This window comes from Saccoglossus kowalevskii, chromosome 3 (assembly GCF_978046115.1).
Source record: "Saccoglossus kowalevskii chromosome 3, keSacKowa6.1, whole genome shotgun sequence".
NCBI lineage: Eukaryota > Metazoa > Hemichordata > Enteropneusta > Harrimaniidae > Saccoglossus > Saccoglossus kowalevskii.
The window spans coordinates 34833644-34861007 of record NC_140643.1 but is presented as its reverse complement, the minus strand read 5'-3'; the positions used below and the strand labels follow the sequence as shown (position 1 = coordinate 34861007).

At 35.6% G+C, this 27364-nt stretch overlaps 1 protein-coding gene across 1 annotated transcript; it reads right to left on the bottom strand.

The window, feature by feature from the left end:
- Positions 1-351: 351 nt before the first annotated feature.
- LOC102810400 (opsin-5-like) lies at positions 352-27364 on the bottom strand. The gene is made up of 6 exons (XM_006822403.1): positions 27217-27364; positions 12709-12872; positions 11739-11862; positions 5801-5897; positions 5332-5557; positions 352-441 (listed from the first exon to the last, which is right to left on the bottom strand). The coding sequence occupies exons 1-6, from the start codon at positions 27362-27364 to the stop codon at positions 352-354; spliced, it is 849 nt and encodes a 282-aa protein (XP_006822466.1).

The window sequence follows — 27364 nt, the reverse complement described above, 5'->3', positions numbered from 1 at the left end:
CCTGAACTTTCCCGCCACTTCCAACACGAACATATAGAGGCTTATTGTAATCGAAAAAATGAAACGAAACGAAACGGGATAACAGCATTCAGCTCCTGCTTTTTCTGGGTTTTCTGTCCTGTATTCACGCCAAAGTCACTCGGAGCTGAACATAAAATTGCGTAATGATATCTAATCCTGGCAAAGTTGTGTGCATTGTGTATTAAACTATCAAATAAATGATCATATTCAACTGAATTTTCTGTTTTTACTTTTTTATTATCATGATTTTATTTTTTATTGTAATTTTATCTATATCTCAACAAAGATTTGATAACAATAAAGTTATTATTATTACTATTCACAATCATGTCAATATTTCTCATCTTTCTCCATCAAACAACGAATGACACCAACAGGAGTTGCATACACAGTTACTTGTTTGAGATTATCACACTCCACCTGAGTGCAATAAAACGGCAGAGAATGCTCGCAATAGGGGATAGGATGTTCTCAATATATGTCTGAAATAGGGGGTGTTTTTTTCTTCAATATGTCTGCTCTAGGGGGTACTAAATTTACATTGCGTCCACAATAGGGGGTATGGTTTGCCAATGTGCTGCCAGCCCTAGGGGCCTATTATTTCTTAGCAAGAACGCACATGGTGTAAGGTTTTAATATAGAGTGACCCCCGGGGGGAATCACGGTTTCCGAGGAAGCCAAAGACCGCTTCTAAAAGAACAAGATAAGTAGCTATATACATATACCTTTAATAATGCTTCTCCAGACTGCTGGTGACACATCTACAATATTGGGTACATTGTGTGACAACATTCCAACTACCGATGATTCCAATTACTGGCAAATTCTAATAATAGTAGCATCCAGTGTAGTTACTTGACTTCTTGAGTTCATAGAATTGAAGCAAATTTTTCCTAGCCATAACAGAGGACAGTTTATACTTCCATATCTGGTAATTTGTCGCGTAAAACAGACGTTGTCCAGTTGGTAAGTTCATGAGCATTTAGTGCGAGTCAGTCGTGGAGTTGAATCCCATTGCATGATTTAGAGGAACATTACTCAGGACGTAGATTCCTTCCAAAATCTATTTGGTGGTCCTTGCCAAACCCTCTAGCTGATGCAATCGAGATATCATCACCGCCACCACTATAATGCCAGTCGACTCCCAGCTGTGGTTTTGTCATTCATTAGTGAAATGAACAGCTGATTTTTATCTCACTTATCTGATAAATCGAATCGGTTTTGGACAGCTGATTTTTATTTGAGTTGTCTGATGTGTTCTTGATCGTATTTTGCAAGTCGCATTAACCTAGCCCTGGATTCCATTTTGTAGGTACCTGACAATAATCAAAGTAACCCATAACAACCTAATAGACAATATAAGGTTCTGCAGCCACCTGTTGATATTTGATATTGACATAATGTAATTCGCATATTCGCATAAGTTTGTTCTTTGTATTTTTTCGAGGATCTAAAAATCTGCCTTACAAGTTGGTACTTCTCATTGCAGTACAACGCAATTTAAAACATTGGTTTCAATGACTTTACGGTCTGAAAGTCAAAACAGAAAGATCTGTACATAATGTTGTTACAAACTAGTTCTAAATAGAAAATAAAGTTTGATGTTACAGTAGAGAATATATTTGCCTCATTACAATGAGTTAAATGTATGTATTATTGTGTTTTATGAACATTTACATCCTCGTCCAAAGAAGACAACATTTATTGACACTGGAGTTTTAAGAAATATTGTTTTTCTAATAAGCTTATTTTACCTTATCATCAATGTAAACCATGTGGTAATGCTATGTGATTATTACTGTTATCATTTACTGTGTCATTTAGGTTTCCTATACGCGAATTAAATAGGCCAAAGACATGTTCATGTGGAAAACAAAAGCAGCCAATGTATTAATCATCTTTCATTTACGTTTCTTGTATTTTTATTAACAAGATAGCAACGCCATATTCAAGTTAATAGCAACAAAAATACAAAAAGATACAACATGAGTAAATACAACACACATTTTTCAAACCATTGACAATTCCAGCTTAGCTGGTTTAATTAAAAAGATCTTAAAAGAATTGTTGATATATATCTAATGAAAAAAGATAGTACTGGTATATAACGGTTGAAAACTTTGAACGAAACATTGATTTTCAGCGAGTAATGTCGAAAATGAAAAATGTGGGTTATTTTACATTATAACACATATTGTAGCTGATCATTATATCAATGTTTCCAAATATTGCAATAAATATTATGATTTTATAGCACCTACATTTTTGTGAGTATGTTCATTCATGCGAGTTATTGCAGGCGTTTGTTTCCGGCATTTTACTCTCTGCAGGATTGTCTTTAGACACAAATATCATGCGTCGCTTTCCGTTTGAATTGTGCAAGTCAAGCCCTACTATCACTCCCAAGACATCACAACAATTTGTATTCAACACAAATGAAATATAATTTTTAATTGCCATTAGCTTTTTTCACATTGCATGTACAATGTGGTATTTAAGATACACTTGAAAAGGCTCTTGATAATGGTGAAACAATGTCGTTTTTACTTCTTACATTTCATAAAATATGAATGTAAATGTGTGAACTGTTTTAATCCATGAAGACTAAAGGATATGTTTGAAATGAAACGAATCAAATAGTATTCTTATAGGAATATTGAAATGATCCAATAGTGTTTATGGGATACCGACAAGATGAATCAGATCCCATTCAGAACTAGAAATAACATTTACTTGTACATGACCTATCATACTTGAATTTGACATAATAGTAGGCTTGTCAAGGACAACATTTTTACCTGTCCTCACACTTTCATTCATTGCATTTGACCTTTCCCATCACCACTATTACTTCCCTCTTGCTCTTTCTCTGGGAAGGTACACGCCTAGACTTCTAGCTATTAGAGGACTGTAGCTAACCATTGGTGTTTAAGTGTCTTTGATGTATACAAGCATTTTCAAAGTATATTTCGTCAGCATTAAATGTCACCCCAAACTTGAGTTTTTCAAACATTCTCAAGTTCACATGTCAGTTCTAGACAGTTAAACTAGTGTAGCTTATACTAGTGTAGAATTATTTTTGTGGGTGAAGGTAATGAAGCAGGCTCATATGGAATGGGCATCTGAGATAAGCGCCTAAAGCCAGAAACACCATAAACCATTGATTTAGGTATAGAAGTGAAGAAGTGAAAACCGGTGCTAAATAAATAGTATACTGTTTCACATACTTATTTTATTCAAGTTCACACATTACTAATACATTAAAGTGTATAACACAGCAACTCACACTATATGTTTACGTTAAATCACTACTACACCACAATGTACTACTACAAAAACAGTATAGTAATATTCAAACTTACTTAATTAAAGAGACTTAGTAGTAAGACCAAGAAAGTAAATAGTTACCAGTCAACATATTTTATCCGATTGTGATGGATTGTGATGGATCCTAACATTAATAAACACCACATATTTTCAAAAAAGAAGATAGCTGCAAGTCGGCCATCTTTGATCTGATTATGAAAGAAGCTATCATGGATATGTGTATGTACCAAAAATCAATAAATATATTCCATAAGTCTTAGAGAAATAGTTATTTTCGAGAGACTGCATATTCAATAAACAGTCGACCATCTTGGATGGAATCACTTAACCACTGCATGCGCACATGTCTCACATCTCGGAGACTGATTTATAAGTGTCTGCCTTCAAACGCTGACAAAAAGACTAGACTGATTATTGTCTTTGTTTTCGAGCTTGATAAATCCGGAATCACTCTCTGCCACAGGCGGGATTTTACTATGATGAAATTGTTTTCGCGTATCTGTTAATCGACTTAATTAGCTGATTATTAGCGAATGGTTGTGTTATGTCTGTCATCGTTTAGGCAGGCGAGGTCCTGGACGGAACTCGACTCAGTGATTTGGAACTAATTACGAGATAACCGTCGCTATTCGGACTACTATTTCTGACAGTTGGTATTCGTAGTTATTAATGTAGTGAACGATTAATCAAAAGATATGACGTATTCAGTACTTAGTGTGATTGGCTTTATGATTGAAGGTTACGCCCTAGAGTCTTTTTACTGCTTTGTAATTGGTTAATGTTTTGAAAATGAATAAAGTTGTTTTGAGTTGGTCTTGGCGAGTACTCCACGACAGACGCAGTCCAGTCCTGGAGAGTCTTGGGGCGAGCCTTGAGGCAGTCCAGTCTTGGGCTAGTCTTGGGTCAGCCTTGCGATAGTCTTGGGGATTTTTCCCCAGGGCGCTGTGTCTTATAGAGTGCTCGACTGATCGACTAAGACGAGAGTTGAAACGTATTTCGTTGTGTGTGTCTTATTTGACTATAAAGCTCAAGTGACTTTCCCGATCCCGTACCTCAAGGGGACGAGATATAGAGACGAGACGAGATTCCTCCCTGACACGTGTGGAGAACCCCAGAAAGAACCTCAGAGGAGAAATTTCCCCCTGATATTACACCTAAATCCGCGGGAGATTAATTTTTCTTCAAATATGCCTTATTCATAGTTTTTCTTTTTATTTTAGGTGATAAATAGGCACGAATACGTTGGCAAACACAAACACATAGGTCCGCTCTTGAATAGAAGGACGTGAGAGTACCATAACAACACTTTGAGTTGAACGTTTGATTCTGTTGAAATGTTGAAATAAATCAAAGAAATAAAGCCTAATAGACGTGTTCTGGTTCTTGTTTAGTGCACTGCTTTGATAATGGTCCTTCATATTACCATATCTGGTGCCACCCAATTGACACAACTCTGTGAGCAAATAAGTTGATTGACCGATTTTCGAAATACCTTATCTGTTATATAATATACCAGTGGGTTGTACGCGCATGAAAACTTTGCAAACAAAGTTGGTAACGTTGTTACTATTATTGGAATGTCAGCTGAACTACCATGTATTACAAAAACTAAGGATAATACTGCATATGGAGTCCAAGAAACAAGGTAACATATTGTGGTAATTGCGAACATCTGAAAATAAACCAAAACAATTCAGACAACGTGAGTTGGAGATTACAAACAGCAAACAGGGATGGGGAATAAAATCAGTTAATTTCTCGGGTAATATTCACCAAGTGAAACTAGATAACAAATATATAGGCAAAAGACCAGGATAGTGGGTGTGGCTAACCATATTCACTGTATTGTAACAGCCACATAAGCAGCACAAGCCAAACGTCCAAACGTGTATCCATACTTCACTCTAAAACAGGGCTTGTATTTACAACCAACGCGTTTATAAAACGTTCCATGAATTGTTCAATTATAAATATAATGTTTACCTTAGTTGTTCTTCCTTCTTTATTCATCTCGCATTGTTGACTTTCTGGGTATAAGTTTCTTTGTGTCTGTTTAATCTTAGCAATAATGCCGCCATAGCTGTATATGATTGATACTAAGCAAAATGCGAAGCACAGCACGAATATACAGACAATGTATGCAATATCAGCTGGTTGAGTACTTGTCCAGTCCAACGTACACGATGTCAGATGCGGTTCTGGGGCATACCTGGAAATAATTATGTAACTGGTTGCATAAAAGAACGATAATAGATTGTGTGGTATCGTATGTTAATCAGTCTCAAAAAGTTGTTGTTTAATTCACTTACAAAAAGTCAATATATTGTAATTGATCTATTGTTTAGCAACTTCAATTGTTCACACTTATGTGTTCTACGTTTAAACGCTAACCAAAAAAACATACTCATAATTTTCCTGACCAAAACAAAACGAGCTACAAAAAGCCGCGAACCTGTCCCATCCTATCAGAGGAGCAGTCGCCCAAAATGCTGAGTACAACCATATCATGGCGATTATAATAGTTGTCGTCTTCTGTGTTATGGCTGTTCCTGAAAAGGGAAAAAACAAATAGTATTAATAATTGAATAACACACACTTGGCATTTCCGCTCCCTGTACTATTTTAAAGACATACACCTGAAATGTGAAGGAAAATCTCAGTAAGGTTACCACGTGCACTTTCGACCATAATCGGTTAAAATACTGCAAGTAAAATCACATTACTACAAACTAAATCATTATAATACAATATAAAATCTAAATTCGAAAACTACAATCTCTAAACCATTAAACTACAATGTATTTACAAAGGAAAGTGGTGAAATATCAAATACCAAACCAGTGTACATACCGAGTGTGTCAAATAGCATGAAAAAATGGTTTATAGTGCAATGATCAAGTACGAGTACTTTAAAAAACCTTCAATATCTGAAATGCATAGTCAAGGTAGAAGTCAACTTCAGCAAGGCACCCAGACATTGATGTGCATGGAATACAGCCAAAATAATGTGAGCCAAATGAAATGAAATGCAGTTATTTAAATCAGCAACCTGTAAATATATACTGGAATGACTGTTAGAATACGTTTTAAATAAAATACGCCCCATATCTAGTATGTTATTATTAGTCACACTGTTCCAATTAGCAGCATCCATAATCAGATACTTTACCAATATATCAGTTACTTTTATGTCATGCATGCACTGGCTTACCTTACCCTAATATTTAATTGACCGTTGATGAGAATTACCGGCAATAACTAATTCATCTTGACCTGATATTATACAAGTTGGAGGTAGGAACAGCACTGATTTTCATATCACTACTTAGCAACAAAATCATTCTCTTATTGTACAAATAAAGTTGCATAAATCCACACAGAAAAAAAGGTTGTTAATATGACTACCTCCAGTTTGTGTGCAATGAAAAATTCAAAGACTAAAGACATATATTTTCAGTTGAATAAAATTGTCAAAAAATGAATAATTTCAATAGATGTCAGCAAGACTTTTCTGTAATATAGTTGTGTATAGTGTAACACTATAATATTGAACATGGTATTGTTGTATAGTATATGGTAGTAATCCAGATCATTCCGATATTAACGTAGCTAATTCGGGTCATTTAAAAATTCAGTTAGATAAACACTAAGGTTAACCATCAAACTAAGAGAATCTAAATGACTCAGTCGTTTGGAGCGTCACGCTGTTCCAATTAGCAGCATCCATAATCAGTTACCAAGGTTACGAGACTGTTTGTCGTGCATGTACTGGTTTCAGAAGTGGTACCTAAATATTTAAGTGACCCTTGATGAGAATTAACAGCAATAACTAATTCATCTTGACCTGTTATTTCACAGTAGAAGCAGCACTGATTTCCATATCACCACTTAGCAACAAAATCATTTTCTTATTGTACAAATAAAGTTGCATAAATTCACACAGAAAAAGGGTTGTTAGTGTTAGTATTACTACCTCTAGTTTGTGCGCAATTCAAAAATTCAAAAACTAAATACATATATTTTCAGTTAAATAAATTTGTCAAAAAATGAATATTTTTTTTTAAGTCAGCAAGTCTTTTCTGTAATATAGTTGTGTATAGCGTAACACTATAATATTATATATGATATTGTTGTATAATACATGATACTAAGCCAACAGTATTTTCATTCAAATCCAGATCGTCCCGATATTAACGTAGCTAGTTCGGGTCGTTTAAACAATTCAGTGAGATAAACACAGAGTATCAATAGGGAATCTAAATGATTCAGTCGATTGAAGCGTGTCCAAATATTTAATCATTGACACTTCGATTTTGCGAGTCATGGAATGCCGTTCGATGGCGATGACGAAATATAAGTCCCAAAATATGCTACTCACTAAGATTTTTTTTTGTTTCTTCACGGTGGTTTTTCTATCGAAACATTTGCCGATTTTGACAATCTGTTTGTTTTGCACACCCCAAAAATCAGGCTGTCGGGCGTTGTTGACGGCGAGGCACCGCTTAAAACGTGAATGTTGACAAAACATACCCACATCTATTGAATATAAACACACGGCACTGTGACCTTGAGACAAACAAGTCAATCGCACGAAATAATTATTTATATAAATAATTAACTACTTAAATGCTACTTAAGGTAGATATGCAGTTTACCTGACAGGTATTTTAATTAGTTAATTAGGAAACTAAGATGACCTCCATTGTCCACAAAACTATATATTTTCGGAAAGCTTATGTCATGAATTTGTTTTTGCGTATCTGTTGACCGACTTAATTAGTTGATTATTAGCGAATTGCTGTGTTATGTCTGTCATCGTGTAGGCCTATTTGAAGTTTTGGACGGAACTTGGCTCAGTGGTTTGGAACTAATTACAAGATACCGTCGCTATTCTGACATCCGTAGTTATTAATGTAGTGAACGATTAATCAAAAGATATGACGTATTCAGTACTTAGTGTGATTGGCTTTATGATTGAAGGTTACGCCCTAGAGTCTTTTTACTGCATTGTAATTGGTCAGAGTTTTGAAAATGAATAAAGAGAGTTTGAGTTGGTCTTGGCGAATACTCCACGACAGACGCAGTCCGAGAGAGTCCAGGGGCGAGCCTTGAGGCAGTCCAGTCTTGGGCGAGTCTTGGTTCAGCCTTGCGAGAGTCTTGGGGACTTTTCCCCAGGGCGCTGTGTGTTATAGAGTGCTCGATAGACCGACTAAGACGAGAGCTGAAACGTATTTCGTTGTGTGTGCCTTATTTGACTGTAAAGTTAAAGTGACTTTCCCGATCCCGTACCTCAAGGGGACGAGATAGAGAGACGAGACGAGATTCCCCTCTGACAAGTGTGGAGAACCCCCGAGGAGAAGATTTACCCCTGATACTTAATTAAATAACAAAAACGTGAGTACCAGTGATTGATCGCGAGAACATTATTATACGGTGGACGGTCGATTCATCACGGAGTCACGGTGCAGTCCACCAGTCCAGTGATCGTCGGTTACAGACGTTATCAAACACTGAACAAATTACCTTAAGTAGATCGGCAAAAACACAAGCCTCGAACATTCATATATTGCTGTTAGGTATTATTTTCTCAAAGTACTAAAAACGGGACATTTGTTCGTTACCGTGACAGTTCATTCAAAGTTCAAACTTGCGTTGGGACTTAAGTTGATATAGTGTAACAATGTCGGCGCCGGTGATCTCTGGTCGGTGTGTAACTTAGCCAAAATAAAAAGCATGATCATTTGAACACTGCTATTACAAGATTAGATGGAGGTAATACATTTTGAGTAAAAGTATTAATTCAGGAATTCGTTTTCCGATTTTATCATCCAACTAGACCTACCTGCCAAGTATGAATAAAATCGGCCCAGCCAAAAAACACACAAATGTTAAAAAATATATCAAAAATATATCAAAAAAACAAATATTAATTTGTGCCCACACTTAAGCGGAGTATAATGATTCATGTCAGAGATTTTTAGTCCTAGCATTGTAGGATGAGATACATTTGGCGGGAAGCTATTCAAAGATGATGGTTTTGGCTGTTGCCATAAGAATGGTGTGCCAGGAAGTTTTCCCCGATTTTACCTCCCAACTAGAGTGACGGTATGGCCTACCTGCCAAGTATGAACAAAATCGGCCAAGCTAAAAAAAAACACTGTTGCCACGGAAACGGTGGGTCAGGAATTGTTTCCGACATGATATACTTTTTATTTATAAATATATAAGATTAGACAATAAATCACGGCTCTTTTGCGGGTCGCTAACGATGTACTATTCAGTTGCTCTCGTACTTTTGGATCTTTCAGCCGCTTTTGATACTGTGAATCACAGGATTCTCATCGATAGGTTGAGATCAAATTTTGGTTTAAATGGTCTCATCATCAAATGGTTTGAGTCGTATTTGAGTAACCGCATTCAAAAAGTGAAAATTGGAAATGTATTTTCTGATATTAGAAACCGGTGTTCCACAGGGCTCCGTCTTAGGGCCATTATTGTTCTCAATGTACATGCGTCCATTGGGCGAGTTATTGCGACGTCACGGCGTAAAATATCATTTTTACGCCGATGACACACAGATTTATTTATCGGTTTCTGAAGATGATCAAATTCGCGCCCGGGTGATACTTCAGACATGTATTCAAGATGTTAGCGATTGGATGTCTTGTAATTCCCTACTTTTGAATGTGTCGAAAACTGAATTTGTGTGCATGTCGTCTCGGAGATTCTCACAAGACTCGTGCCCTTTGTCTAGTATCGCAATTAGTGAAGAATTGGTTAGTGCTTCGTCAAGTGCTAGAAACTTAGGTGTCTTGTTTGATTCGCAGCTATCTATGGAAACACACATTTCTACTATTTGTAGATCTGGATATTCCCATCTAAGAAATATTAATCGTGTTCGTAAATCATTATCCCAATCTGATACTGAAAAGTTGGTACATGCATTCATATCTTCTCGCTTAGACAGCTGCAATTCATTATTGTCTGGTCTCCCTGTAACTAAGATAAAACCTCTTATTCGTGTACAAAATGCAGCAGCCCGCCTTGTCACTCGTGCTCGAAAATATGACCACATTACAGACATTTTTATTAAACTTCATTGGTTACCAGTTGTACAAAGAATCAATTTCAAATTACTTTTACTAGTGTATAAATCTTTGTATGGTTTTGCCCCAAATTATCTATGTGTATTAATAGAATTTTATGTACCTAGTCGTAGTTAAAGATCTGAATCGAAGTTTCTTATTAAAACTCGTCAGGTGTGTAGTAAAAAGTCCAAGGCGTTATACAAAGACCGTGCTTTTGAAAATTTAGGTCCTAAACTTTTTAATGAATTACCTCTGTCTGTTCGTTCTAGTCCTTCAGTAGACATTTTTAAATCCAGACTGAAAACGCACTTATTCAAATTTGCTTTTAATATTTGACTGATTGTTTATTGTATCAGCGCCTTTGATCTTCATATGTTGGAATTGTTGCGCTTAATTAAATAAAGTTATTATTATTATTTATTACAAAAGGTATAATAAATAGGACAATTGTTTACCTAAGATTTATAAGCTTTAATATGCAAGTAAAAGTAAGTAAATTGTTATCAAATTTTATGCCATATTAGAAGGCTGAACTAACAGGAATTTATTACATACATCGGAACAGTGATATAGTCAAACTATGTAGTCAATATGAAAATGTGGATTGCATATATATTATGTGTTGTGTTCCGCATAGCATGGCACATGTAGTCAATGAAATTGATAGACCAAAGCCAGACAAAAAAACTTCAACTCGGGAGGGCATTAGGTGAACTTGATACACATGAACATGTGTGATGTATGATAAAGTATATGATGAAGGAGATTTGATAAACATTTCCTGGATATATATGATTTATGATTAATTCCATTTAGTCCATACTTGGTTTAGGATTGATCACATTTGATGTACGATTGAGCATACTGTTCAGATTGAGGGTATTCAATTAAATTAAAATCGAACTTGCATCAGTGATTTAACCTGTATATGTCTGGTTAGATTGGTCTAGTAATATAAATCCGTAGTAGGGTTCATTAGCAATGACATAAACTAGTGTTTGGAAAGTGTACTGGTTTACTCGTCAATCGTCTATCACACAGTTTCTTTGATCAACCAATACCCGACCAGTCTTTAAAAGACAGTCCCAGAGCAAGGTTGTGATGCAAACTAAGAATGATATTTCATTTCATTTCAGATACAGTTTAGTCTTACCATCAGCCCACTATTAAAATAATTTACATAACACACACGCATCGATAACGATGGAATCTGTATAACGAGCCACTCAATATTTGGCAGTTGGTTACAAGAGATTGATATTTGAGTTTTTTTCTAACACGTGTAATGGTATACGTACTTACCATGGTTACCTACTACGATTAAATAACGTATGATCGCGATGACTGACAATGTTACCATGCTGACACAGTTGAAGAACCAACCAGAAAATCCAACCAAGGAACATCCAATGGAACCAAAATACCACTAGAAAAATACAAAAAGAACAATGTCATAATGTGTGTGGGGTCTTTCACAATAAATAACATGATGACTTCAACATTTAAATGTATGAATTAATGAAAAAAGCGTAATGTATTACTGTGATTGAGAATATACAAGCATGTAGTCATTACCATACAAGAGGGGAAATGTATCAATGTTATAACAAATAGTTTGTTAATGATTTAAAAATTCTAATTATCTGTCAATCATGTTGTCGATTACACTGAGAACATTACAATAGACTCTAGATGCAAATGACTAGTTTTCGCCCCTTAAATATTGTTTTAGTCTTGCTCGTTGTCACGTCCACTGATTCAAATGCAACGGGTGTATAGAGAACAGAGAACAGAGAACAGCGATATATAGATGTCCATTTGCGACATAATACTGCGACACTGTAACAAGTAAATTGTTGTCTATGCTAATCAACACTGTAAAAAACTTAAATCTTTGGAACACCAAATAACATTTTGATCACTAGTCCCTCATTTTGACGCACATATGTTGATTGGTTAACAGAAATTATATGTTCCAACAGTTGTTCTTTGACTTTATAGAACTATATGTCTTTCAACGAATACGTTCTTCCAAACTGGGTGCATTGCAAATCATATTTGATGTAATAGAAGTTGTGTGCATATACTGATTAAACTATTACACCTCCTTGTGATGCAGTGAAAATGGCAACACATCCAATCAATATGTATATTTCGAGTTCATGAAGGTCCAGCAGCCAAAAAAATGACGACTGATAACAATCTACAAAAACAACTGACATGTGCAACTAATTAACGTGCAACTAAAGATCAAGTGGTCTATTTCACATACCATATGTTTACAGGCGGAAACTGCTGCAAGCAGATAACCTGTAGTGACGGCACCGATATCAGCGATGGCGATGTTAGCAATGAAATAGTCATGCGTCTTTAGCTGCTTTCTGTTTTTTATTTTCACAACTAAAACAATTATATTGCCGAATAGAGACATTATACCTGCAATAAACACATAATAATCATTTATCAACGTTTTAATATGAATCCCATGTTAATAATAAGCGAAGCGAGAATGGTATTGTACATATCCCTTTTGACTAAAAATTGAAAATAGTACACTTCCGGTAATAAACAAGTGCCATCTTTTTTTCCGTAAATTATACAAAAAATCCTTGGAATGTTGTTGTTTCTGGCAATAGACTGAAATTGTTCAAATTTGAACCGTCTTTGGGGCCATCGTTACACAAGCCATCGTTACTCCCATTTACACCCCCATCGCCATATTCAACTCATGTGTGCAATGAAAACTTTGACGATCTTTAACGATCTAAGGTTACGTCACTCAGCAGGCATTGCTTGCAACATATTATTCAATATTTCTAATGGTCACCTATGAGCTGTGTGAGGTTAATTCTTATACATCTCGTGAAGGCCATAGTTATAACATAATATTTCTGTAGTTCACCTGACGTTTATGCGCTAACAAATCAGGGCACCATATCACCAGGGCCATCAAATATATATCTACTACTACTACTACTCGCAAGGGTAGGATGTATTTTAGTAGTCTTCTGGTACATGTGCCTTTCACGCTATTGTGTGCTTGTGGCTCGTGTGTAACTTGTACAGTTGTGTCTTAAATATATGTACTATGTATTATAAATTGAAATGCGAGTTTGACATCGTTTTGGTGGATCTCATGGGTTCCGTACGCGTACTGATAACTCAGCGCCACTGATGAATTGTTCAACTGTAAAATTGTTTTCTTTCTGAAATGGCCGTTTGTGGTTATGTTGATGGTGTTAGACAATATTTATATTTGCGCGTGTAGATGGAATTGTTTGTCTTTGATCAGATTGTATGTAGCATTAGTCTGTTTGAGATAGTTTTGACCCCTGTGAACTCATTATAGTAGTTAGCTTAGTACTTAGGAGTGCTGCTCTATGCCTGAGATGATATCTCGGATCTTGAATAACCAAAAAGTTGTGAGGTCATATTCCATTAACAATTCCACAGACCGTTGAAATGACAACCACAGAAGTGACATCTAGGATTTGTTTACTGTTAAGAAGACAATGGCGGATATGGGGGTTTCATAGGGGTTAATGTCAGAATCCTCTTTATGATTAGTTTAGTAGTAATAATATTTTGCTTTGGTTTAGCGTTGGCTTTGGTCACAACTCGTAGATGAACATATAACTTATTCTTCTGTGTTGTGTGTAGTTTTAATGAACACAAATCTGTCACAGGTATAACTGTCAGTAACCAACTCATTCCAGTAGAACCGATAGTACGCAAATCTATCAAACTGGTTCTTTTGAACGTTTCATCATGTCTGCCTTATAGTCGCACTATGAGTAAAATGCGTAGTATTGTACATGAGTACAACATGTGTGCTATGAGAGAACAAATTGCTCACTTGTGTTGGAATGAAGAAAATGGGGATGACCAAAACACGAATGAAGGGGAATAAAATACGGAACTAACATCTAAACCCTCTGGTTTAAACTATGCTAATATTTATATAACACCACAAAACATGATTAACAATCCTGATGGAACATTTGCACTTTTCGCACTTAGACGTTCAGATGAATAAAAGACTGACTCAGTTGAAGACACGGTACAAATCCTGCCTTACTTCCTCTTACTTTGAACGTCATAGGTAACATTTATACAACTCTTGGTCATGGCACTAATGCAATATCTGTTCATTTAAGTGAAGCGAAATTAAACAGAGGTGCGTTTCTATTCGTTTGCTATTATTTGTGGTTTAATACATATATGGTATGCTAATTGTGACAGGCAGTGTGGCAGCCCACTTGCTTATGGACGTGTATTCGCTCAGTAGTCAGAACTCTGCCGGCTTTTAGACAAGTTCAAACAAATAGAATATATCGTTTGTGTCCACGACGGTAAATTGGTAATCGAGGGTAACTAAAAGTTCATAGCCTCTGAAAGCATCCTTTCGGATTTGAATGAGGCGAGAGAGAATCATTCGAAGAGAGAATCATTCGATACCGAGAAATGTTTTAGAAATATATACAAGTGTCCATAAAAAATCAAACCTTCATGAAACCCGCTTCAGCGCGATTGGTTTACGACAACATTTTTTTAATCCAATGCAATCCAAATAACTATCGATCTCCTCAACCGCTTACCATTTCATAAACAACACAAGCTCGTCGTTCCACCGGTGTGTTTTAATAGTCTCAAGCATTTGTAATATGTGCTGCATTATATTATTTGTCATGGCAACAACAACAACTTCAGTGCGAGGATGTCGTTATGGACTGAAGTGATAACAAGTTTTTGAATATCTCAAGCGTGAACATCCGATCGGTTCTTTTTGCACAGGAAACGCACACAAATTCTTAAGATCAAAACAACTTGAATACTGCGCAGAGAATTATAATATTGCACACAAGGTGTCGTGATGCTTCAAGAAATATGATTTGTTTAAAATGTCAAGCGTGAACATCCGGGCGACTTATTTCTACTTTAGCAACACAATTGTGTGGGAGTGTAAAAAAATTGCATTCTATGGCGAGGAAAATTGAAATAATTTCTGAAACAATTATTCATTGATTTTTGCTCAGGTCGTTGTATTTATTGTTTTTCTGCACCTCAAACATCGCCTTAATCCCCACTATTAGTAAGACATACGAGTGTTTTGCATAATCAGAGGCATTTCCTTTTCTCTGATAAATCAAACGTCTCAGTACCAAACAACAATATTACAAAAATATGTTTTTGCGCATATCGCTTCTTCAATGAATAGCTTTATAATCATGATAAATCATATTTGTTCAGTAATGCAGTGATTGGTTTAATGCACGGACCACGCTTGTTCACATTAATATATATCTCAGACGAGCACAACCAAGAGTGGTGTTTGAACGTTGCGCAATATATATATCACAAATTCAACTGGGATGCGGGAGAATATACAATCAGGGGATTAACTCAACAAGACTGCAAGAGTACGATCGACCAGCACAGACGCCACAAATTGAGACTTGAAATAGAGGTTACATTCATAGAATATAAACTATTATTATACATCTGTCACTGTAACGCCATAAGTTATAGCGTAACGTAATTGTGCGGTATTTTAAGGGGTATTTTCATCCTAACGTATTAGGAAATGCGAATTACGCGCGTAATCGTCCTCTAATAATAAAAACAAACATGGCTGGCACCGGACCGGGGTTTGACCGGACTCCACACAAAGAAGTTCGCTGATTCTGTTCTAAACATTTTGGATTTCGACATCCCCATTGTGTATCCTTGGAAGGAAAGGATGTATAATAATAAAGTTATTACGATACCTCAAATACCTCAAAGTATACACGTCGGTCGGTCTTCGTGCATACTTTGATGTATTCTCTTAATAACCTTATAATAATGCCCTGTTTTGAAAGACCTAACAAATACATCTTGGTTGCTTTCCTGTTGGTCTATGTATTGTGTTTGTCACTTTTGTTTTCCCGGAATCATAAATTTGCTTGGTTATTGTGATGTTAGATTATGACTAACGATAGTGCTCCCACTTCTTTTTTGAGGTTTATAGTTCGAATAGTTCAATTAAAGCTCATTCTACTTCAAATGGGCAATAAATGACGCATTCTTTACGGGGAATAATGGAATGTTGCATGTATTGGTATAGATCGACAATGCAACTATTTTACCCATTTGATGTTTCTGGTCGAATAATGTCAAATTTTATGTAGATGTTAAGAAGTTAAATTGTAGTTGTTTCAGACATTATTAAAACTGTAAGATACGTTTGAAAAGTATTTAGATATGATGTAATTGTGTATTGTATTGTATTGTATTGTATTGTTGGAATTTATTTATCCCAAGAGAACGTTGAGGTCGTTGCATTTTTGGAAACTTGAAGATTTAACTCTGCTTGGAAAGGTATAAATTAGTAAATCCAAGGGCATTTCTAGGCTACAATATGTGCTTAATCTCATAACTTGTCCCAATAGAAATTACAAAATTAATATTTTTTATGGAACGCAAAAGATCGGGTTGCTTGTAAAAACTGTAGTTAGTGGAGTGGGGAAAAATAGAACATGACATTGCTAAAAGAAGAGCGAAAGACTTATAGACACCGAGCAACATACTGAAGACTGAACACCGAGGCAGCATATCGCCTCCCCCTGGACACAAAACAGTCTCTGCCAAAAAAGGTAAAATAATAACAAGCAAACCAAGACAGAGCACTATTGACGCGCTGTTAAAAGAGACAATACCAACAGTGACAGAGTAACATGTTGTTTTCCACTGAATGTATTGCCAGAATTATGTCCCGCAATCGAAGTATGTATACAACACACCCATGAGAATGCCATTGTTTGGAAATAAATGGTAAATGTTTCATCATGATGCAGACAGTATTTCTTTGATATCTCCTCTAACTTTCATTCACTAATAACCTAATATCATGATATCTAAGTCATGCAAATATGATGTTTGCTGAAAATCATATCCCATTAAACCTACAGTTAAGTTACAACTGTTGCAGACAAGAAACTTAGATGACACGAAATACTCAATAGAACAATAGACAATAGAAGTAGTAATTTATTAGCACTGTATGAATTACAATATATTTCGGGCGACTTGTTGTTAAATTATTGCATACAAGTTCTTTGTTATGTTTGGTGGAAATGAAAACACAAACTTAACACGTACAAAGTGCGTTGTAATTTTGTTTTGAAAATGAAAGGAAATGACATGTTCACATTTTTCGATTAATCACTTTAAGTCAAATTAAAAGTGTGGTAACACTGGAAGTTTCCCTTTTTTTAATTGATAGCAAAATTTCTGGGATGTAATTAGAAGACTTTGGAAACTGAGCTCTTTATATCATGAACAAATATAATAAAATCTCAAGCTACCGAAATACACGATTAATCTCAAAAGATTGCCCAGTCTTTGATAAATGGCGAATATAGTCAAAGTTCTCGTCTACTACTTTACAAAGTCAACAAATAAAATTAACAGGTAAGATACACTAGTCAAACTAATATTGGAATGTATTCATAAATTACATAAAGTTACAAGTAATAGACTGAGACAGTATTTCCCATATAGTGAAATACTTTTGAGCAAAGTTTAAAGTTTATTAAAGTATTTTACTCAAAGTATTTTAATTTTGCATATGATAAAATGTACTTTCCACATGTAAAAGCTATAATAATTAAAACAAATCTTAATATAAATATTCTCAGCGCAACAAAAGTATCTTTAAAAATTTGAATGGCAGTTGAATACAACTAACTAATCAACGAGCACAGAGTTTCATTGTTATTCAATCAGCCAATAGGAACCTCTCGTTTCATTTTTAATTGTAAAAGGTATGATGAAATTGTTTTTGCGTATCTGTTAATCGACTTAATTAGCTGATTATTAGCGAATGGCTGTGTTATGTTTGTCATCGTTTAGGCGGCGAGGTCCTGGACGGAAATCGACTCAGTGATTTGGAACTAATAACGAGATAACCGTCGCTATTCAGACTACTATTTCTGACAGTTGGTATTCGTAGTTATTAATGTAGTGAACGATTAATCAAAAGATATGACGTATTCAGTACTTAGTGTGATTGGCTTTATGATTGAAGGTTACGCCCTAGAGTCTTTGTTCTGCTTTGTAATTGGTTAGAGTTTTGAAAATGAATAAAGTTGTTTTAGTTGGTCTTGGCGAGTACAGCACGACAGACGCAGTCCAGTCCTGGAGAGTCTTGGGAAGAGTCGTGGTCCAGTCCTGGAGAGTCTTGGGGCGAGTGTTGACGCAGTCTTGGAGAGAGTCTTGGGTCAGCCTTGCGATAGTCCTGGGTTTTTTTCCCCAGGGCGCTGTGTCTTATAGAGTGCTCGAATGACCGACTAAGACGAGAGTTGAAACGTATTTCGTTGTGTGTGTCTTATTTGACCGTAAGGCTTAAGTGACTTCCCCTATCCCGTACCTCAAGGGGACGAGATATAGAGACGAGACGAGATTCCCTCCTGACACGTGTGGAGAACCCGAGAGTAGAAGAACTTCCCCCCTGATAAAGGCATAAACACTGTATTCAAACACATATTACATTCCTCAAACAAATACATATAGCAAAATCCCCAGTTCATCATGTTTTACGCTAACTAGATACATCAATATCGCCTATGTCGATGTTAAAAGTTTAGAATATAAGTCCGTGCCTAGAATTGCATGTCTACATCAACGTTTAGAAAACCCTGTCTTAATATCAAGCTCAACCGATGGCCTCATGCAATGCCATAGCTTTTTTCTGTGTCGGTCTTTAGTCTTTGTGGTGGTATTTTACATGGTGTGATGCTGACTTTTATTCGCGATGCCATTTGGCGTTAAACGTTTGTGTTACGCAAGTTTATGGTATGAACCATGGCTTTTCTGTGTCGATAAAAATGTCTGAAAACAAAACCATTAGTGACACCAAATGTATCAGAAATGACACGTAGAATTGCCGGAGAAACGTGCATAGATCGTCTGCCTTCTTATTCTCGACGTCTGCTAGCGGTGTCCCGATTTCTTCACAAAACGATGTAAAGACGCTTCTAGAAAACCTTAATCGCATTGGTTTCACAAAACACATAATGCAATTGTTTGGGATATAAGACAGGTTTACTATTTGCAGTTATATTTCCTGGTTATTAATCTCTTGCTAGACAAAATCAAAAGTAGTGAAAATGCAATAGCAATCGTCGTAGCTCACATCTCACGCTGGTAAATTTGAATGTTATTTGACACGAAATGAGGATGCACATGAATTACCTGAATTACAGAGCACTCGTGCTGCCTAATTAACGTGTGCTGAATTAAGTTTGTTAGATTATTTGTTTAGGTTTTACGCATTCTATGGAATTCGTGTCACATTGAAGCCGTAGTAACCAACAATACCATAGGAGGCCAAGCATAGAATAATATATATCTTAGGGGTACTGTTATCAAACGTTGCTGTTGAGGGACACACAGAACAAAATGCACTGACAACATAGTTGATTGACCTTAACACAATGTATAGTATTAATTTACGTCATCTAACCTCAATAATGAATAATAAATATATGTGAAAAACCATGATTATATAAGAAATATGGGCGATGAAGAACCATGATTATATAATAAATATGCATGAAGGACGACGATTATAAACTGAATATTGGCTGGCGAATACCCACGGTCACACAATAACTATGAACGAGATTCAAGAATAACATGATAAATAAGGTCCATTATGATCCATGATTATATAACAAATATGGGCAAAAGTCCACGATTATAAAACAAATGTGGGAGAAGAGTCACAATTATATAATAAATATTTTGCTCTCAGACCAAAATTATAACTACTAGTATGCTGATTTCAATATTGAACTAATTGAACGATGACATGAAGAAATGGGTTGATTTTATTCGATCCAGTATTATAATAAGAATGTAATGTTTTTGTGCAAAATATTGAATGCAGGTTCCTATATTTTATCTTGTTTACTTATAACAAGATAGACTGATGACGAGATTGTTAGTGTGAAACAATTGTGCAATGAGAGGTAGTTGATGTAGTTTTTAATACATCAGATTAATAAGCACACTAATGATGGTATAGTAAAACTAACTTTTACAACCGTAGATTATTAAACAAAAATCGCTTAGGGAAATTACAAACTCATGAACATAATGCAATTACAACAAACCTATACATACATTACAAAACATGGATGTGATTAAACCGTTCAATAAATAAGTTAGAACATGCTTTCCCACAAGTTGACTGACCATGACAGACCGTAAGGCGCATGATCAGGGTAAATCCATACTGCTGATACCAACATAACTACGGAGATAAGAGGTATTCTTTCACTGTTTTGGTTTGTTCGGATATTTCTAAACTATTGTCCATGCCCTTAATTAAAGTGGGCGGTCCATCATTAACATGACTTCCCCTATGACTTTCTTAAATAAATATGACCAACTCCCAAGCTTACGCCGGAAAAGAGTGGTCCTTCCCAATGGTAATTAACATCCAGTACATCAAAACGGCAATTTTGGTGAATAGTCACTAAAATGTGGTTTCAATAAAAAATATTGGTATTTTGGGGTAACACTCACTCATTGACACTCACATTAAAGAACAGGTCATTGCAATAACTAACAAATGTTTCAACACTTTTACCAAAAATCAAGTAGTATCTTATCTAAGAGCCTATTAACATGTCAATGCGATATGGGTAAATATCGACAACTACTGTTATTGCTTATTGAATATTATGATTATCTTATATTTGCATGTGGGATGTCGAAATATGTTATTACTACAATGGTACGTATATGAAATTCCGTGCAACAATTGGGGGTTCCAGTTTAGTGCCGCCGTGATTATATTTGGGGGCACAAATCAATAATTATGTATTTTCATAACAATGTATGTTCATTGCTCATTTTTATTGCTGACATAGTTGACTCTGTGATTCGTGTTGACAGAAATTATTATAATTATTAAAGTAATCATTATTTTAGTATAGTAATTTACTTGTATTACGTGTGCTAAATAGTCACGTGTCTCCTTTCTAATGACTGGGCATTAGTATCTCGAATAAAATAATAATATTAATTATGGACCGGACAATTTGCTGGTACACTTATTTTGAAATACAAATTCACCGCCGTTTTTTTCTTTTTTTTATTCTTTGATAAAATGCGGACTTTTTGTAAAAATTAAAACATAATACACTGTCTTTGTGTACTGCTCGATCGTCTTTGTGCATTTTTTGTGTTCGGTTCAGGGTGAACTTTCAAAACACCACAGTTTCCCACTCCCAAAACACTTTCCTGTCGTCTTATCCTCAATTTTCACGGTCATGTGATCTTCTAAAAGTTTATCTATTCTACGCACACATGTATATCCGTCGAGTGCATACAACATTCAACTCATGAACAATTCGACTTTTTTCCAGCATGCACTGCGATAAATGTTGTTTATGTCTACCTGTATGTATATATACATGTATATGAATTTGAGATGGACCTTGTATTATTACGAATCAAAACGTAGAATGGAACAAGCAGAGCAAATATATTGACATACGTACTGAAACTGTCAAATATTAATTGTATAATTTTCCAACAATTACCATATCAATTAATTGGCAAAGAGTAAATATTAAAAACAACAACAAAAATAAGACAGAATTGCATATGCAAAATCAAACCACAAGTTTGAAAACAAATATTGTTATGATATTTTTTCATTAATACTACATTTCACACAGAATAAGCTCAACCAAAATTCGGACATGCACTCATAATTTACATATTGAAACACGCAAACACACACGACCAAAGACGACAATTTAAAAAAATGTATACAATTGAAAATGACGATTTCCGATGCAAATATCAAGTAGTTTGCTATTAGGTGACGTACGACAGCGTTGGTTTGTAACACGCACACAAAACATTTACTTCAGTTTGACACAGTATTTACAGTTTTTTAAATTGCACTCGCGCGATTCAAGTTTAGAGATTCTGATCAGATGTTATAAAACACACTCCAGTTAAAGTAGACTCTTCGCCACCAGCGTGTTGTATCGCTCAGCTACTCCGAAATGACTGTTAGCGATGCTAAAACCTAAAACATGAAAACACGTAATTTATGCAAATTTTCATAACACACAACGACGCCCATCTGTGGACATACTCTGTGGACATTTGTGAATTGTATTTCAATGACCCACATTCAGCTGGCTATATATATATATCATAGGAAGGAAATCATTTATAAATAATTGCCATGCACTAATTATAACAATATTCTATGTGGTTTTATGACATTTTAATGATTTCACAGCAAAGTATCATTGATTTTGCAGCATTATCGGTCATCTTCAATGGTCCAATTCATTCATGAAAAAAATCACGCAGTGTTATATCCCATCAAGCTGAGATTAACACAATGTTATTATTTACAGCTGTTGCTGTCAAATTTTCAAATTACCTATTGCGCCGTAATAACAGCAAGTCAATGTTAGAACACTTTCCTTAGCATGTTCCGTTCACGCTCAAAATAGAATTTGTGTACTTAAACTACATTGAGAAACTGTGAGATAAGATCATTGTGGAAATTACCTGTTACTGTTACTTGAGTATTACGAATTTACATTATTTAGCAATGGTTTGATGATTATATCAGGGGTAAAATCTTCTCCACAGGGTTCTCCACACGTGTCAGGGGGGAATCTCACCTCGTCTCTCTATCTCGTCCCCTTGAGGTATGGGATCGGGAAAGTCACTTTAACTTTACAGTCAAATAAGGCACACACAACGAAATACGTTTCAACTCTCGTCCTAGTCGATCTTTTGGAGCACTCTATAAGACACAGCGCCCTGGGGAAAAGTCCCCAAGACTCTCACAAGGCTGAACCAAGACTAGCCCAAGACTGGACTGCCTCAAGGCTCGCCCCTGGACTGGACTCTCGACCGCGTCTATCGTGCTGTGCTCCCCAAGACCAACTCAAACTCTCTTTATTCATTTTCACAACTCTAACCAATTACAAAGCAGTAAAAAGACTCTAGGGCGTAACCTTCAATCATAAAGCCAATCACACTAAGTACTGAATACGTCATATCTTTTGATTAATCGTTCACTACATTAATAACTATGGATACCAACTGTCAGAATCGCGACGGTTATCTGGTAATTAGTTCCAAATCACTGAGCCAAGTTCCGTCCAAAACTTCAAATAGGCCTGAACGATGGCAGACATAACACAGCAATTCGCTAATAATCAACTAATTAAGTCGGTTAACAGATACGCAAAAACAAATTCATGACAATTACTTGGACTTCATTGTCACATTGTCATCATTATATGGATATTTCCTCATTTGATCATTAGTTCTTATTATATTATAGCATTATCAATACCAGTGGATTTTATGACGTCATTGCAGATTATTTGCAATAATATATCCCTTTATTGAGCATCAAGGCCTTGTGCCATGGATATAAATACAATGCTGTTTTCAAAAGCGAATAAAGGAGAAACTATTGAAAAAGAAGAGAAATTGTTGAATAACAACCATTTGATACTAAAATCGGCATCATAAAGCACTGTATGTTGCCTATAACAGATTAAAATCTCTGTTGATTCACCTTCTAGGATGGCTCACACCCACTAGCTTCCCGGTCATGTTCGTTCGCACGCTACGCCTGTTTCGTTTGGCTTCAAATTATTCGTCAAATCACCGACCTCCCGTACAATTTGAAAATAACTATTACACATACAGGACAGTAGCCAATAACATCTACCTTGATGGTTTGAACACACTCGTGGAATGAGGCAACGATACGACTACGTACATGTGCCCCGGGCAACGGCGGCGATCTAGCGTAGCGTTGTGCAAGCCAGGAATGCAAGACCGCTACTGGTATTGACAACGCTACAACATAACAACAATAATGAACTCCCCGACAACCCATAATGAGCTCAAGCACACTTTGTACTCCTTATATGTCGTACAAAGTGAGCTTTCGCCCATTATGGGTTCATTACTGTTCAACAATTTGGTCAATATTTTTTCACTGTTATTTCATCACGATTTGTTTTATTTTTCCCAGGAAACACTTTCATAAATGGAGACGTACTGTTCGTTTGGGATTATTTTTCAGCAATTTCGCCTAAAATACTATCTACATATCGCACATATTGGTTTAAAATGGTAGGTGAACATACCAATCGTTTGGGTCTAAAACAGTAGACAAATATTTTCAAAACATTTTAATGATGGAAGGTAACAATGGGAAGCCAGTGTGTCCAAGGGGTTGTCTAAAATGTGGTATAATTTTCACTTTCAAATGATCTTGGGTTTGGAAGTTGTGGTCAAACTCTTAGGACCGGGTACTCAACAGGTAGGAGTGTCACGTGTCCACCAGAACATACAAACCCACACCCCATTCTAAAATGTCAAAATGCGGAAAGAATGCTCCTTTCCAGACACATGTACACCTTTTTTCAGACTACGATTCTGTTTTTAAGAGATGAGTCTCATGAGCTATTTTCCTGCCACAATTATTTATTTCTATTACTTGAACGAAAGATTGTAAGCGAGCACATATATACACGCCTAGAGTAGACTCAATTTGCTGTACTTTGATATAGATTACTAAATTAGCTAACTTGTGTCAAAATAACCATTACGGATGGGAATATGACTATTTATTTATGTTTGGGTGCAAGGTTGAACAATTATTTTTTTAAGTATTTCAACTTTTTTCCCATAAAAATTATCAGGCGCCAAACGCAAGCGAATAATGATGAAATATCGTTAAAACAAAGGTAAAAAAGGTGAAAAAATAATCATTGTATATTTATGACAATAATTAATTACATTATTTGTGAAATAAGCTGACTAAATAGTAAAATAGTTTAATAATGTTGAGCAAAGAAATATTCAAATAATTGGAAAATATTGACAAAATAGTTGTGAAAATAACAACGAAATAATAGAATAATTCTAGAGTAAGTAACAATAATAATGTTCAAATAAAGACCCAGATGATCAAAAAATGACGTAACAATTAACAAATAATATAATATCAGCTAGCAATTTCGAAATAATCACAAATAATGGGAAGCAATTGATATGGGTAATTTGGGCGAAAATCTCACCCTATATGTAACCGATGATAATTGACCTAAGTTCTTTTCAATGTTGCAGTTGAGGGAATTGAACATTTCGAACTTCAACATATTAACTAAGTATCTTTCCTGTTATTCATAGTTTACGTGTAACTTATAAGTTTTGTATGTATATTTTGTTGATTATTAAAATTGTGACGTATTTACTAGCGTTTACCATTAGATTCTGTAATATTGTTGTTGGGATTGTTCGACTAGTTGCCCGCCACTCAGACGTTTCTACAACTTAATACGTAATATGCCGTACGGTGTAGCAACATTGGGGAGTGAAAATGTTGAAGCCTACATCGAGTTGATTGATGTAATTGTGCGGCGATAACTAAGTCATATCAATACCACGAATTGAATATTGGGTTCTATTTTTTCTTTCCAAAGCTAGTTCTCTGCAACGTTTGTCCTTTTTACTTTTTTAGTACATTGGACATGCATCAAACGAATTAAAAAGTATATACGCGGTGTTTCCTTTAGAAATAGGGTGCATATTTGGCTTAAAAGATGTCATGATTGATTGCATCTTTATATGATGGTCTGTCTACCAAGTAATTGCCCACGTGTTATATAAAATGACAGGCTGTATTAGAAATAATTGCCGGTGTGTTGCAAAACAATACAAACAGAAAAAACAACAACACAAACACTGAATCTGACACGCATTCAGTAAACGATAGGAATAACCAACATTATAATAAACAGTAAAAGCGAAAAACGATATAACACTTGAGTCACCTGGTTTAAACAGTGGTACTAAAAGTACCATATGTTAACAGTGTTAATGAAGATTCTTTGCTAACTAATCCCTAAAATACAGTCCCACAACATGTATGTATACATTTTAACGTAAATTTAAAGTAAACAGCATACAGGTGACCAGTCCAGCTCTCGCCTTAGGCGGTACGATGTAGGAGCCGAGTCTGATTAGCTGACTGGCTGACTGACTGAATGAATGTATTGGGGCATTCATCGATGTTACGTCGACAGTAATGGACAATCACGCTGTCTTGTTCAAGATCCGAAAATCCAATCCATCAGTCGGGTTAATATCATAATGACGAAACTTACTTGTGTAAATAATGTTAGTAGATTAGATTAATGTCTGTAAAACAAATAAACACTGTTTATTTGAAATTCGTCTTATGTGTGATATTTTCGACCCTATCGCATTGGCAAAGCAGTTACAACAACCGTTCCACTGAACACGTTTTAAAAAACACGCATCATGAAACATTTTGATGAAATAAAGAGAAAGATTTTCAAAAGTTATAACATGAACATGCTAAAGTTTCAATTAAATAATTATATATACCTATATACCGTACAAAGCATAAACTATTTATTTCAATTAACACATAACACGGTGGTCGTCGCGCCGCGTAGCGACGTTCACAACGCGTGTAAAATACATTGCTTGTTTACATGTAATACGAAGACGCACTGCGCGACGATCGTCCTTTACATGCCGTTTGTCATATATCAATACCAAGGTTTTACAAAAATAAAAAATAATGTTAAAAACCTAGCTTGTTCACATTGAGTACATATGTGTGATGTAAAATCTACGTGGATGGTAGTTACAATGTGTACATTTACAGAAATTAAGAACACTTAAATTGAAAACTTACACATCACTACTAAGTAAGTGCATACAGCTATGTCCGCAATAGAACCCAAACCAGACGCTATTGTCTCTTCTGTTGACATTGTATAAACATAGTCAGCAACTATTCCCGTGCGAAGCTGTGCCTGGTTTTTACAATTTGGATATTCCAT